The following is a 14,984-nucleotide window of genomic DNA, read 5'->3' on the forward strand; positions in this document are numbered from 1 at the left end:
GCAATCACTACGGCCTGAGACACAGGTTCTACTGCTACAATACTGCACCTATTGTGCTCCACCCGTGGCCCTTGCCCACAATGACCCACAATAGAATGGAATAGGAATAGATTTTTGCAAACACAAGTGGCGACAGCCGGGGATGAACTGTATTTGTCACAGTCATCCTTAGAAATGATGTAGAAATGATTGTCACAGAAGCCTTCCTGCAGCTCCATCGTCCGAAATGGCTACCAAAGAGCTTCGATTGACTGCTTCCATCCCATTTGGGGCTTGATGCGCTCACCATGACGGTCCAGAAATCGATCAACTAGGAGCACTGTGACATGGCTTAGTAAATCAACTGCACGGAAAGAGGGGATCTCGACTTACCAGTGAGAAGAATAAGCGTGAAGGCATACAGAATAGCCGGAGATGTCATGAACGAGTAAACGAGCGAAAAGTGCCGGGAAAAGCCGATCAGACCGGCTAAGAATATCCCAAAACAGACCCGCACTGCCACACTGATAGCAGCACAGATACCGCGGGCATGGCGACGCGTCAACAAGACGGATGCAGCAAAGAAGAGCATGGCCAGACTTGCCACCGCAAAGTAGTAGATATAGACAAAGCTAAGGAGCTCCATGTACATTCGCAGTAACCGATCACTACCCATCGATCCAATGTCTGCATTCTTGGAGGGCATGATACCCATGCTGGAGAACAAAGCCGCTGTAACATTTCCGACCAAATTACTGAGAAGGTCACTAGTGGCAGGGAAGTCATCTGGCCCATCCGATGGGCACAGTGGCTGATACGGAAGATCGTCCAACAGTTGGGAAATCGAGATTTGTTCATTGATCGCGCCCCGGCTGTAGTTGATCTCCATATCGGCAATGGTCGTGCGCAGCAGATGAATGGCCTCTTCTGCCATGGGTCTTGGCTCTTCGCAGGTCCATAATATCGTCTCAGTCAGATACTTGAGCTTCAGAGTGATGTCCAGAGTCAAGGCAAGGATCTGAGAGCCTTCGAGCAGAAGAATGAGAACGACATGGAACGGAAAGTGGAGCTGGGCCCAGATCTGCTGAGAAAACTTGCCCATGGTACGCCGTGGGGAGAGATCGAAGTACGCTTGCCATAGAAAATACTAAGTATTCCCAAGTAGTTAGCATGTCTCGGACTCGACGGGGAAGAGCATGGCTGGATCCATACCACACTAGTCGTAACGCCGAGAATATGGGCAAACGACCACTTGGTCCATCCTCCCGGTCCGACTGTCTTGTTAACAATCCTTGTGATAGCGATGACGCCCTCACCGATAATTATCAGGGTTAGTAGCCCCATCCTTACGTTCAGATGAGTGTCCTGAAGACCGATCCCTGCTTTCACAGAAGACGTCCCCATGACTACCCACATCTCTATGGCGAACAGAACGAACCAAACAATCCAGGCATATGTGCCGTCCACACCTCGGCTGCGAAAGGCAAAGTACATCTAGTGACAGGTCAGTTTCCCAATCATCCTCATGCCGATGCATGTTCTATATTTTGAGTGCTTACCCAGAAGTAGATGAAACCCGTGATAAATAAGGTTGCGGCGATAAAATAAATTCTTTTAGACGCAGACCTCATACGCTTGCTCAGGAAGACGGCGTCGACAGTGTATTGTATAGAAAGTAGAAGCCGACTGACACCGAGTATCAGGCTCAATGACTGGAATGCCCAGATGTTCTCGTCTTGCACTTGTGTGGTAAATCGAGTCCCTGCTGACGCAAATTCCACCATCACGGCCATTTGGATAGCTTTACAGATTCGCTCAAAGATCGAGTCGCGAGCGAATCGAATATCGAACAAGGTCACTTGGAGCCAGGTGAACCAGACCACCCCAAGAAAGCCAACATATGCCCCCAACGCTGCCAGGACTCATTAGATCAGGGTCAACACGAGCTGTTAAGGGGGAATCTCAAGTCTAACCATCTACATTGTTGATCTCATGCGTGGCTGTGAAAGTTGAGAGGTTGGCAACGAAGAAGAGGTCAAGGAACAATTCAATTGGAGTTGCATCAGAATGATGATAGAGGTGAGGAAGCTCTCCATCTGTCTCGTCGATAGGCGATTCAATGAACGGTATAACACTTCGCTGACATCTAAATCTTGCTTAATCAGTGGAAGCAAAGCGGAGATGCGAATAGGCTGGCCTACGGGGCAGTTTCTTCTTTTTCTTTTTCAACACACTCGGTCTTACGCAACGGTTGATGGAACCAAGAGAGAAAGAGTGGCGGAGCCATGTTCGACCGGGTCAACAAGGCATAGAGTAGTTTTCATGCGGGTGGGTATCACAGAAAGATAAACATGCGGTCATGATGCGATGGACAGTAGGATAATGAGCAAAGGCTTGACAACAGAAGTGTTGCAGCTAGGGCCTTGTCGGTCTGTCAGGGCAAGAACAATGGACGAGATCCAGACACGAAGAAACAAATAAAGTAGTCACGCCTTCAGGGTTCCTGTTCCGAGTTACTTGCCGTCGAAGGTGCCATTGATGTGCCCAGGCCCTCCAAACCGCGGGAGTTCGCAAAGTCGTCAGCTGCTGATTGATTGCCTTCGACACCTGACGATGCTTCAGCTTCCTGCTTGAGCTTTTCATAGGTATCGCCAGCCTCTTTTATCAGGACCTGGATCTCCACCTCGCGGACAGCTATGTCGGCCTTCTCCTTCCGCAACTCTTCCATGCGATCGACCATCTGGGCTTTGGACTTTTCCAGGACGGCGAGGTTCATACGTAGTCGCTCAAGGGAATGAGCAAGACGCGGAAGCGAGGTAACTTTAGGTGGTGTTTTTGGCCGACCAATACTGTCCCGATGACTGTTGCCCATCGCAGCTCGTGTTTGCTTAGCTTCGTAGGCCGCCTTTTCTTCCACATCCGAATCGTCTTCTTCTGAGAGTGCCTCGGCGTCTTCGATAAGTTCTCGCATCTCCTCGCGTTGCCGTCGCTGCTGTTCGCGCTCTGCTTTCCTTCCAAGGGAGATGCGACCATCTTCCACAAACTCGTCAAATCCTTCAGCAAAATCTTCGTCGTCACGGACCAATCTGGTATCCTCGGCTTGCTCCCGTCGACCCTGTAAATCCCATTCATCATCATCATCATCGCCACCAACGTCAAGAGAGATAAAGTCCTTTTCCGTGGTCGAAAGACTCCCATGTTCCTTAGCGAGACGTGCTCTCCGAGCTTTCTTCTCCCTAATCTCCGCTTCACTGGGGATGGCCGCTGGCGCTGATACCTTCATCACTTCTCCAAACTTGGCAGCCACGTCAATCGTCTTCTCCTTCTTCTCCTCTTCCTCGGTGCTTGTCGCCTTCGGGGTCGAGGGGGTCGACTCGCGCAGCTCCTTTAGATAGTCCTGACTATAGCTCGGCCGATCTTGCTCGGGTCCAACCCTCAAGGAAGGAGGATTGCCAGCCCCAGACGGCGTTAATGACCTCTGAAAGGCGCTCTTTTCCAAGACCCGTCGGCCCAAGCCATGTCGCTTTGGCATTACTACCTCACTTTCATCCTCACCATCGCCGCTGTTGTCCGTCATCGACGTCTCGCCGGGACCGAAGGAGAGACGCAATTTCGACTTTTGTTTCGTTTTGAAATCCGACGGGCGCTTGACAACGGGTCCGGAGTCTAGAACTAGTCAGATCCCACTGTCCTTGCTAGAATGTTAAAGCAGTATTTGCATGTTTCAACAACGAACCTTGCTCCCCGCCATCGCTATCTTCGTCATCTCCTCCGATTTTGCGAGGTTTTCGGCGATTAGCAACCTTTGAGCTCATTGTAAACAGATCCCGACCGTATAAGTCCTCTCCCTCGTCCAGGATAACAACAGTAGCGGCCTCCGACAAGCACTGGCGTCACTGATTCCACCTCCGCCGCCCCCGGTTTCTTTCGTTGGAAGCTTCCCCCGGGAACAACCTTTATCCGGGCCAGCTTATCCCTCCTCCTCCTCCTCCTCCTCCTCCTCCGCCGCCCGCTCGCTGTACGTCAAAAGTCCGCAACGCGACAGCGGGACATAATAGACGATCCACCCGATCAAATCAGCCCAAAATGCCTCAAGCTCAGCCGGAATTGAAGAAGGTATGATCTGTTACTCCGAGCTCCAATCTATCCCTGAATCGTGATTTGCTGACAAGGTCTTTTTCTCTATCTAGTACATGGAGAAGCGGGTATTCTGCCAACTGAACGGCAACCGCAAAGTCATCGGTATCCTGCGCGGCTACGATGTGCGTTTTTATATTCTTGATTGATTCCATCATGGGGTGGAGGCATCACGGAGCACGGAGAAAAGACCCCTGGATGCTTGTTTCCTCACGCGGAGTCCCAAATGCCTCTTCTTGTATTTTTGAGAGGGATGTCGCTAACGGCGGGCTGCATGGCAGGTATTCATGAACATTGTGCTCGATGAGTCTTTCGAAGAGAAGCAAGGTGGTGAGAAGGTCGCTATCGGCATGGTGGTATGTTAGCTCGGACCTCCTGACTCCAAGACTTAGATCAGGACCAGAAGAAAAGCTGATATTGGGAATGTTTCATAGGTCATCCGCGGCAACTCCGTTGTTATGCTTGAGGTGGGTCTTTCTATCCTCGTCTCATCCCTTCTTGTCATCCAGTGGTCGCATTGACTAACTTACGTGCGTTACTTAGGCTCTGGAGCGTATAAGCGACAAATGAGAGAGGTCAGAGGCGGCGGGAAACTGAAATTGAAATGTCTTTTTATACCTTCATTGTGGGATTGTTTTGAAATGCAATAAGGAGTTCACGGGTTGGTTTGCTCGCATGGTATGATCGAGTACATTTCATGTACTTGACTCTCTGGCTACGAGAATTTTCATTACGGACTATGTTTGGAAGGCCTCGAAGGTGGAATCTCGTGAGGGTGAAAATTGCTGGGAGAGATGATCCTTAACAGCCATACTAATCATCATTTTCCTTTGCAAAGCCTGAATCCCAATCCAACAGATAGGCGGCTGTACTATCTATCACCTAAGAATAATCCAGAATAGAGTGATGGTTCTTCTAGAATATAGAATTGTCAAAAAAGATAACAATGATCCATGCAACCCCGCGCCATGCGTCTCCTGACCTGACCCCTTTCCGAAGTCCCAATGAGATAACGAATTAGGCAAATGATGGTATCGAGTTTGTTTTGGGAAAGACTATTTCGGCTTCTGGCCGAATTTCAGTTTCAGTTTGAACCCCCCACCACTGGGCGTAGATGGTGTTGAGGGAGCAGTTGCTGTCTTCGGTGCCGGCGCCTGGGGCGCAGGGGAGGGTAAATTTGGAATGTGCAACTTTGGCGTCGGTTGCGGACTCGGTTTCGGGCTCGGTTTCGGGCTCGGTCTCGGGCTGAAGGGGGCTGCACTGGAACCCAGCTTAGAGCTCTTGAATGTAATGCGAGGGGGAGGCGGTGCCATCGCCTGGTCTTCGCGCTTGCGCTTGGCAGCAGTAGAATCTTTCGATGGAGCAAGCGCTGTCCGGATTTTGCTCGACCGGAAGAAGTGTAATCGACCCTATGTGGTGTTAGCGGGACTTCTTAGCCGCTGTGCGCGGTGTGTGCTGGCGCGCTGGTAGGACTCACTCTTCCAAGATGCTTCACAGCCCAGTAACGAGGATACTTCAGGGTAACCATACGGGTTGTGACAGCGTCATATAAGACTCGACAGAGATCAGTAAACTCGGAGAGTTCCAGTACCCCAATGTATGGAGAGTTGCATGCAGCCCAGAGCGATTCTTTCAGGAGCTGATCGCCTGATACTTCGTTTTTCAAAGCCCCCAAGGCTCCGGTAACGGTCTGTCTCCGTGCAAGATCCGCTTGGCGGACTTCAGTTGAGGATTCTTGCTCGATAATTAAGTTGTCGGCATCAGCGGGTTGTTCTTGGTTCACATCGCGGCCGAAGGCAACAGGCGCCAGGGCTTTGCCGAATAAGCCATGGAGTCGTCGCCTAATCAAAGCGGAAGAATCGTTTGACATGGTGAATATGAACCACCGCAGAAGTTCGGGGCTCCGGAATAGATCGAGTTCGACAAGACATTCGAATGCGGCGAGGCGGAGAAGATCATAAGTGCCAGCTCGTGTGTAAGGCAAGAACTGCATCATATCGAGACTCGATATGTTGGCTTTCATAAGTTGCATCTGACAACGTAATGCGGCGCGAGAATAGATGTTCTGGAAAGAACTGGACCATTCGTCCATTCTTCTGTATCTATCGATCTCTGCAATGGCGTCTTTCTCTAATTGATCCTCTGCTTGGGTCTCAAGCACACGATCCATATCGAAATCATCGAGGTCGTCCATTCGAGACTCGACTTTTCCCAGCATCGCGTGGCAAAGCGACTCCATCAATGTCGCGACGTAAAAATTGTCCGAATACTGCGACACCATGAGCATATACATATGAATGACTACGGGTAGGAGGCTCACCTCATTATTAGAGTTATCATTGAACTTCAACTTGTCATACAAGAAGCGCTTCACCCTCATTGGCGTCTTTCCATTGTTGTCGCGTACTTTGGATATAGCTTCTGGAATGACTAGCTGGAGTACATATGCAGCTCTATCGGCGAAGTCGTTCGAGCGAGTCATCGGAGACCCCGGGAGACAGAAAAGTTCTTGAAAAGCTCTCTCAAGGTGGAACAACCCAAGCCAGTTGATTTCTTCCTTGGCATGCTTGACTAGGGCTTGAGCCGCAGCCACACGGATGCCGTAAAAGTACCTTCGGTCCATAAGAGTTCGTACAAATATGGACGAGATCAGCGGGTGCTCGCGCTGAACCGCCATGTATTGCAACGACTAGTAAAATGTCAGCATGTGCATATGTGTAATAAGTATGGGACGAGCTGACCTCCAATTGCGCAATGACATCTCGATCCTGTTGGAGTTGTGAGAGATACATATATCCTGGCATTGCCAGTGATAACTTGCAAACCCATTCAAAGTCTGCGTCCATGCGAATCCACTCATAAGATTCCTGTCCCATTCTCTCTTCGTCCTCTTTGCTCCAATCGGCAAGCCTCCATTCTTGGATTTCTTCTTCGCTCTGTAATACGTCGCCCAGACAATATAGCAGGACGTCCTCCTGTGCTTCAGCGCTAGGGTCACCACCCGATGCAGCAGCTGCACGCTCCTTCTGCCTCTTGTTCCTCTTCAGCCGCTTGTACTTCGTGTTGTAGGGAATGTCAAACTTGGTGACTCCTTCTTTGATCTCAACAATGTGTTCGTAGGGCGTACCGTCAGCTTCATGAATTCTTATCGTCATAGAACCGGTAAAAACAGGCTGGACAACTCCGGCATAGACATTGCGTATCTCTTCTTTGACGTCACGCATAAACGCGTTTTTGTCGAGATCACGTGTACTTGATGGGTCTGCTTGAACTTGTCTTATCATCATTTCGACAACAAGTTTTTTCTTGTTGAATCGCTGCGTAGCCTGGAAGCGCGGACACCCAGCGCCATATACCCACTGCTGAAAGAACGCATCCAGCTTTGCGTGACCAAGTCGTTCACAAGTCTTCTGGAAAAGTGAACTGGTGACGGCTCCATTTGGTATGTCGCCCATTCTGGAGTTCAAGAATAGCCGAGATATGATCCGAGACATTGTTGCCTTTCCGCTTGCCTTCGTAAGCCGCCGGTCGAGAATGAACAAAACGAGGGGAGCTTTGAGCGCAATGAAGTCTATCTCAGAAGGATCTATGTGTAGGATGTTTCCCATGTCATGGATTGATGGTCGTTCATAATCCAGATCGCAGACTTTATCAGACATCTGTTTCAGACGAAAGCGATATTCATTGTTGCCACAAAGCTTTCGCATGAAAGTGTCCGTGATATACCAAGAGACGCCCACGGTGACCCAGGTATCAGCAGGCTCTTTGGGGACGATATTGACGCCGATCCACTGGGATGCGAGAGCATGAACCAAAGTACGTGTCGAATCATACATTGGATCAATGACTTCTTCGGGAAACAATAGGTGGCTGCTGCAGATGGAGAGACAGGCCGTTGGCAGTGTGCCTTCGGGCAAGTCATCTACGAAGCAGACCTTGTAGCTTGAAAACGGATAAGAGCCGTATGACAGTGAGAAGAAGTCTATAGCTTTCGCCATAGGGAAACATGTATTGCGAACTTCGTCCGCCCTACCGGGGAGACAGAACGCATGCAAAGGAATCGCATTTTGACCAAGCTGTTCATCCTGATCACTTTCGCGGAAATCGGCCAGGTTCACGTACTCAAATGGGCCGATTGCGAACCCAACCTGCTGTGCCGAGAGAGGAGAGTAGCAAGCAAAGGAAACTGTTTTCTTGCTGGAATCCTTCGGGTCGATAATCTCGTCCGTAAGATCGCCGGAACAAACGACCGCTACATCCAATCCCTCATCATCCGATGCAATATATGGTCCTGGAGCATTCGACCGGCCGTAACTGCCCAAATTCGCCTGATCCCGCAGCTTGCGATCGAACATATCGCCCAGCGTGCATGGACATTTGATCGATATTTCCCATGTGCAACGTGAAGCAGGGTCGTCTACACACGGGAAAAGCGGGCAACCGACTCCATACCCAGGCGAGTTTGTTGTGTAGGCATGGGGATAGCGTCTGTCGCCGTTTTCGACCCCTACGAACTGCAGCCCGTCTCGTATGTTGTCGGTAACGAATTCGATATACAATGTCAATGCCGTGAACCGCGGAAGTGATGTCTCTGCTGCCTTAGAGCTCAAAGGCCCTTCCCCCTCATCAGCTGCCCCTGTAGCGCGTAGGGTCATTTGATCCTGGGCCTCGATAGAGAAAGGATCGAGTTCATCGATTCGAACGCTTTTCGGAACAGACACGAGCAAATCGGGCTCTGGCGGTGTCTTGAGCAGTCCGTCTATCTTGGCCGAAAGACGTTGATGATAATGAGGGCCGTATAGTTGGAGTGTCTCATACTGATCCACGTATTTGACCGTCGGTACCTTCCCACTGACATTCAGACGTCTGAGCTCGCCTTGCCGGAAGTTCAGTCGTAATACGCGAAGATCCTTGTGATGCGGGTGAATTGTAATCTCGGTCTTTCCCTTGAGGCTCTTGGTCGCAAAGTCGATTTCAAGCTCAACCTTCTGATGCGCGACAGTAAAGCCTAGGTCCGACCTAGGAGCCCCGGAGGGAGGCTCGACGACGCCTGGCATGGCGCAGGGTATACTCAGTCGTGCACTGCGCCGCGAGCGCCACACTGACCATCCACCGTCATGTCCAGGCTCAAAGAGCGACGAGACCAGTACCTGATATCACTTTCCTTTCACCTCGGGCGCGATTGTCGAACGATCTTGGGCGACAGAGTTGAGGAAGATGTTATCGGCTGAATCGGTAGGACGAGCTTCAACGGCGGGGAAACAACAGGAACAAGGCGGAGTGAGGTGAGCTCGGCTTGGTCGATAATCTTCGTCGCGGTATCAGGAGAGAAAATGCACCTCCAGCGGCAGGACCCAGAAAGGGCGTCGAGAAGGAATAACACAAAAACACAGAAAATGAGGTTCACTTCAATTTCTCACCATGTCGCGTTTCCAGCGTCGAAAGCTTGCGGAGCACGGTAGCAGACACGTGATTCCGTTCCCGTTCCTCTCTTCCCTCTTCCTTCTTTCTTGTAGCCGGGATCATCCAACTTGGAACCCGAGGCCCTGCTTTTCCTTCTTTTTTTTCTCCGCCCAGAGTCATTCCTCCTCTCAAGCAGACTCCAAGACAGGACTCTCTTTTCCCCGTCTTTACTGCCCTTGGCTGCTTTTTCAGCGTTCAGCACTACGTAATAGTAGAGAGGCTCAATCGGTACATTGAGGATCCGTGATTGTTCGCGAGCTATTCTCCTCCTTTCAATTGCATACCGCGCGATGCGCCATATCTGACTATTCTAAATCGTTTTTCCGAGACATTCTTCGTCATACATATAACAATCCAGAATGAGCGTAATTTTCAGAAGGATCCAAGGTGTGTCCATGCAATTCTGCTTCAGTACTTTCCCCAGCCCTGCGCTTGTGTAGAGCTAATTGGCCCTGCGCATCTCGTAGCGATCCAAGACTCGCTTTCCGATGATATCTTGATGCCCCTGAAGAGCTACAAGTATCAGAGCGTCGATAAGTCCTTTATCTCGAACTATATACTTAGGCACTACGTAAGGTTGCCCACTTCAATCGCCTTCGCCCGCTGGTCTGACCCTCAGAACTTCCGACTAGTGGAATGCATTTGTTGAGATTTTACCACTCTCGTTGGCCCCGAATATGGTCACCCTACTGGGTTTTCTTTTCATCGTTGGGAACGTGATGCTTATAGAGATCTATATGCCGGATCTTGTGGGCCCAGTAAGAGCACCACCCTACAATCTACCATCTCCGCGAAGCTGAACAGTTGTGTGCGAAGGGTCCTTCTTGGTTATATTACAGCTTCGCTTTTGGCATGTGGATGTGAGTCTGCACCTTTGATCTCGGTGTTCTAGTGTCACTGACCAGCGCAAGGTACTCCACTCTGGATAACGTCGATGGGAAACAAGCGCGCAGAACCGGCACCTCTAGTGGTTTGGGCGAGCTTTTTGAGTAAGCATTCATGTCTATCTCTGATAAGACAATAGGGAACTAACGTTAGGCAGCCATGGCATCGATTCGCTGAACTGCACCCTGGCTAGTTTGCTTGAGACGGCGGCGATGGGCTACGGTTCGTCGAAACTAGGTGCATACACAGCTCTGGTTCCGTGCCTCGCTATGTATTTCTCGACCTGGGAAACGTACCATACGCACACCCTTTACCTCGGTTACTTTAACGGTCCTACCGAGGGTCTGCTTATCGCGATTGCGATCATGATCGCGTCAGGTGTCTACGGGCCTCAGATCTGGTCCCGGCCGATCGTTGAGTTCTTGAACTACCCGCAAATCTTCGGGAACAACTCTATGAAGGACCTGTGGATTCCCGTACTTCTTGGGTCTTTTCTCCTTGGCCACCTTCCTGGCTGTGTCCTCAACGTTATGGCTGCGCGCCGGAAACAAGGCCTGCCCATTACCCCCATCTTCAAGGAATGGGTGCCCATGATCGTTTTCACTGGTTGCAACCTTGCCTGGCTTTTCTCTCCGTATTCGACTCTGCTAGCTCAGAACCGACTGGTTCTGTATTGCTGGACCATCTCGTTCGTCTTTGGACGCATGACGACTAAGATTATTCTTGCTCATTTGTTGAGACAGCCATTCCCGTATTGGACGGTGCTGCAGACACCACTCATCGGAGGTGCTATCCTGGCCAATCTACCACGTCTGGGCCTTCCGATGGTGAGCGCATCTTTCGAGCTACTCTACTTACGTCTTTACCTTATGGTGGCGTTCGTCGCGTACATGCACTGGGCATTCCTGGTCATCAACAGAATCACGACTTTCTTGGGTATCAACTGCTTGACCATCCGGCGTGACAAGTCCGTCGCGAGAGAACAGGCGTATCGCGAATTTGGAGAGGGCACACTTGCTCCTCTCAACCCTAGCGCCGACCCCAGCAAAGGCGGTTACAAGAGCCATTGATCGAAGCTAAGCGGTGAACTAACGGTGCTCAAATACACAAGGCGGAACCCTCGGTCGAGCTTGTTCGTGATATGCACAATCAAACGGCTGCTTGACCCGACCGACCGGGGATGTATAAAAAGTCCTGGCTCAATGATTTTCATGTCTTCTTCCATAATGTCTCTGGCCTACCGATTGATGAACTTATGACTGGAATAAATGGGACACGAGGACAAGCAAGGGCTGGTGATTGAAAGGTGTCAGTATATATAGATCATAGACAGTGTAATATTAATGATTTGCAAAGGTTCACTCCTTCATCATCTTGTTGAGCCCTAGAACTGGTAGTTTTTCTTTGGCAGAGACAACCTTTTCTGGTATAGTCCAGGATCTCGGTTCAATCTAATGCGATTATCGTCTCATCTATGGAGTACGCTTTACCTACCTAACCTTAGTCCGAATACCTCCTCGGCAAATAGCCCACCCCCAAAGCCCTCTGATCCGTACCGTTGCTTCAGATCACTGCCCTGCAGACTTCAAACCCATTTATCCTCCGGTGTTTTCACTCGGCCAACCGGCGATTTCCCCCCAGATGACCGGTGCCTCTGCCACCGACCGATAAGCAGACCCTCCAATTAATCCTGATAAGGTTGATAAGGTGAAAGCAATGGGGCTATACTTAGTAGTTAGAGGGCCCTCTCACGCGCATACATCCCTTGAGTAACGCACTCGTCCCCCTCCCCCTCCCCCTCCCCCTCCTCCTCCTCCTTCCTTCCAACTTCTGAGGGAGCTTCTACATCCATCTTGAGCACATCAACCCTTCACCTCGCGTCAAAATGTGTGATTCCAAGACGGCCACGGCGCCTGTACCGGCGCGACCATTTGACGACTATGGGCCTGGCAGCGTTCAAGTCCAGGATGCAGATGAGCTGCGTCTGGCGCAAATGGGTACGTAAGTCTGGATTGGCTGCGTTTTTTCCCTCTACGCATGAGGATTGGAAGTTCTGACTGAGTCTCGATGATGGCGATCATTCAAGCTAACTTCTCGACATTCTTCCAGGACATAAACAGGAGCTCAAACGCCATTTCTCGGTATGGAGTCTGATTGGATTAGCGGCCAATTGTACCATTTCTTGGACAGGTATGACGAGTGGGAGATGTGCAATTTGATCTATTGGCTAAATAAATCTCCTTTTCAATAGGACTTGGACTGGGGTTGATTACCTCTATCAGTGCGGGAGGACCTGGCGCATGTATGCAATTTCCCACCCCCCCTTCCTGGCAAAATGGACGCAAAAGTAAAAGAGGAAGATCCAACCAACATGAGCTAACCATTGGGACTCGTACAGTAATCTACGGATTCATCCTGGTCTTCATCCTGCAGTGTTTCTTGGCCACGTCTCTGGCGGAATTCGTCTCGGCGTATCCGGTGGAAGGTGGGATGTATCACTGGATTGCAGCGATAGCCCCCCATCGCTATAGCGATGTGCTGAGCTTCGCAACCGGCTGGAGCACCGTCTTTGGATGTATGCAAAAGCCTTGTTTTCCCTACAATCACCAGTACTAACTGCACTGGTAGGGATTTTCACCACGGCTTCGACGAACCTGGTTTACGCATCCAACTTCATGGCCCTCGTTGGATTATATAAAACCGATTTCGTGCTGCAGCCATGGATGACGTTCGTGGCATATCAAGGGTTCAATCTTCTTACGTGCGCCATTGTCATGTTTGGGAATAAGTGGATGCCTGCAATCAACAAGTTCTCGTGTAAGTGAAGATTTTGGGCTGATTAATCCTCTGTGTCCTGCGAAAGAACTGACTTTTTCCTTTCTGCTTCACGATCGATAAAGTATGCTATCTTCAGTTGGCTTGGCTTGCCATCCTCGTTACTGTGGCGGCGGCGGCCCCGAAACATAATGATACTGAATTCGTTTTCCGCACCTGGATCAACGAGACTGGGTGGGAGAATAATGTCATTTGCTTCATTACCGGCTTGGTAAATCCGCTATATTCTCTGGGTGGCTTAGATGGGATCACGGTAAGAGTCATACCCTGTCAGACCTGCTCGATCTAAGAAGCTTCTGACTGACTTCTCATAAACAGCATATTACAGAGGAGATGCCAAATGTATGTACTTACCTTTCCCAGGAGGCGCTGGCTGTGCTGAACTGACTTCTCGCAGCCTGGAAGGAATGCTCCGTTGGCTCTGGGTAAGTAACCATTATCAATGCCGAGTTTATATCCAATACAGTCTCGCTGACAGGTGTTATGACTCCGGATAAGCTTGCACTCTTGGCATAGCTTTTGTGACCGGATTGTCCTATCTTCTAGCTTTGATGTTCTCGGTCCAAGACTACACAACTCTTGCCGACTCGCCCACGGGCCTGCCTCTGGCGGAAATCTTTCGCCAAGCAACCCAGAGCCGAGGAGGTGCTTTCGCGCTTGTTTTCCTCTTGTGGGTGGCGGTAGGTCCGTGTATGATTGGTTCGCAGCTCAGTATGTTCCTGGCCCTTAAAACCCCCGAGTAGGTATTTATGTTAACACTGCTTTCCCTTTGAACAGGCACGGGGCGAATGTTCTGGGCGTTCGCTAGAGACGGGGGTCTTCCATTCTCGAGATTGTGAGTCTTTGATAGAAGCCTTGCCAATGCCCAACAGCGAAAGGAATATATGCTGACGGCCACTGCAGCTGCTCAAAAGTAAGCCCTCGATATGGGGTTCCGGTCAACGCCCAGCTAGTTGTCGGCATCATCGTCGCTCTTTTGGGGTGCATTTATCTGGGCTCTAGCACGGCTTTCAACTCAATGATGAGTTCTGCAGTGTATTTAACCTTCATTCATTCCTGAAATCGAATTTGGAAGCTCCGGGGCTGGTTCTGACATTACCGCAACGCAGGACGATCAACAACTTCGCTTATCTTGTGCCGATCTTGACCAACGTGCTGCTCCGTCGGCAAACCATGCACCACGGCCCCTTTGCCTTGAGTTTTGCCATGGGGATGACGGTCAATATCATCACGGTGGCCTGGTTGATTTTTGCCATCGTGTTCTTTTCGTTCCCTTATGAGATGCCTGTGACCGGTAAGTGGATGACCCAGCTGTTATGGAGAAGGCCGTCTCCAGCGGCCTGCAAAAAATAAGGGCCCGGTGGCTGACAGTTAGCTGGAATAGTATCGAACATGAACTATACATGTGTATGTGTCGGTGGATTCTTGTTTCTCGAGCTACTGTGGTGGCTCATTGCGGGCAAGAAATACTCGAAGCACATGCAAAAGGTAAAGGCGCATGATAGCGAGACAGCACACACATCGGTGGTCATTGCGGCCGATGAGAAAAGCTAGCTGCGCTAGCTATGAGGATGTGAGGTACGACGACTTAGGATGAGGCCCACACGTCATGCTACTTCGATACTATAAGTGATGTGCGGCTGAATATAATTAAACAGGCTCCGGGCCTCAATGGTTCCAGATCA

General features: G+C 50.3%; 5 protein-coding genes across 5 annotated transcripts; 3 read left to right on the forward strand and 2 right to left on the reverse strand.

Moving 5' to 3' along the window:
• Positions 1 to 230: 230 nt before the first annotated feature.
• Positions 231 to 3,794, reverse strand: BO72DRAFT_469328 (uncharacterized protein; the record flags this gene model as incomplete). Its single annotated transcript, XM_040946952.1, has 7 exons — positions 231 to 319; positions 373 to 1,126; positions 1,192 to 1,473; positions 1,539 to 1,891; positions 1,953 to 2,135; positions 2,497 to 3,645; positions 3,716 to 3,794. 7 exons carry the CDS (start codon positions 3,792 to 3,794, stop codon positions 231 to 233), a joined length of 2,889 nt encoding a protein of 962 aa, XP_040800445.1.
• A 199-nt stretch (positions 3,795 to 3,993) lies between these two features.
• Positions 3,994 to 5,021, forward strand: BO72DRAFT_448952 (putative small nuclear ribonucleoprotein SmG). The gene is made up of 5 exons (XM_040944908.1): positions 3,994 to 4,095; positions 4,170 to 4,241; positions 4,398 to 4,472; positions 4,551 to 4,583; positions 4,660 to 5,021. The coding sequence occupies exons 1-5, from the start codon at positions 4,066 to 4,068 to the stop codon at positions 4,684 to 4,686; spliced, it is 237 nt and encodes a 78-aa protein (XP_040800446.1). The 5' UTR covers positions 3,994 to 4,065; the 3' UTR covers positions 4,687 to 5,021.
• On the reverse strand, positions 4,907 to 9,355 carry BO72DRAFT_135329 (transcription initiation factor TFIID subunit TAF2). The gene is made up of 4 exons (XM_040939132.1): positions 6,858 to 9,355; positions 6,437 to 6,805; positions 5,594 to 6,385; positions 4,907 to 5,525 (listed from the first exon to the last, which is right to left on the reverse strand). The coding sequence occupies exons 1-4, from the start codon at positions 9,171 to 9,173 to the stop codon at positions 5,172 to 5,174; spliced, it is 3,831 nt and encodes a 1,276-aa protein (XP_040800447.1). The 5' UTR covers positions 9,174 to 9,355; the 3' UTR covers positions 4,907 to 5,171.
• A 291-nt stretch (positions 9,356 to 9,646) lies between these two features.
• BO72DRAFT_406161 (sn-1,2-diacylglycerol cholinephosphotransferase) lies at positions 9,647 to 11,816 on the forward strand. Its single transcript, XM_040942310.1, has 6 exons — positions 9,647 to 9,966; positions 10,047 to 10,150; positions 10,212 to 10,337; positions 10,396 to 10,439; positions 10,491 to 10,568; positions 10,622 to 11,816. Exons 1-6 carry the CDS (start codon positions 9,939 to 9,941, stop codon positions 11,532 to 11,534), a joined length of 1,293 nt encoding a protein of 430 aa, XP_040800448.1. The 5' UTR covers positions 9,647 to 9,938; the 3' UTR covers positions 11,535 to 11,816.
• Positions 11,817 to 12,270: 454 nt separating this feature from the next.
• Positions 12,271 to 14,947, forward strand: BO72DRAFT_406163 (putative choline transporter Hnm1). The gene is made up of 13 exons (XM_040942311.1): positions 12,271 to 12,461; positions 12,574 to 12,654; positions 12,716 to 12,766; positions 12,863 to 13,039; positions 13,093 to 13,281; positions 13,365 to 13,552; positions 13,618 to 13,641; positions 13,697 to 13,724; positions 13,798 to 14,010; positions 14,077 to 14,134; positions 14,203 to 14,334; positions 14,409 to 14,593; positions 14,684 to 14,947. The coding sequence occupies exons 1-13, from the start codon at positions 12,350 to 12,352 to the stop codon at positions 14,851 to 14,853; spliced, it is 1,608 nt and encodes a 535-aa protein (XP_040800449.1). The 5' UTR covers positions 12,271 to 12,349; the 3' UTR covers positions 14,854 to 14,947.
• The last annotated feature ends 37 nt before the right edge of the window (positions 14,948 to 14,984 follow it).

Source organism: Aspergillus fijiensis, assembly GCF_003184825.1.
Source record: "Aspergillus fijiensis CBS 313.89 unplaced genomic scaffold BO72scaffold_29, whole genome shotgun sequence".
Lineage (NCBI taxonomy): Eukaryota > Fungi > Ascomycota > Eurotiomycetes > Eurotiales > Aspergillaceae > Aspergillus > Aspergillus fijiensis.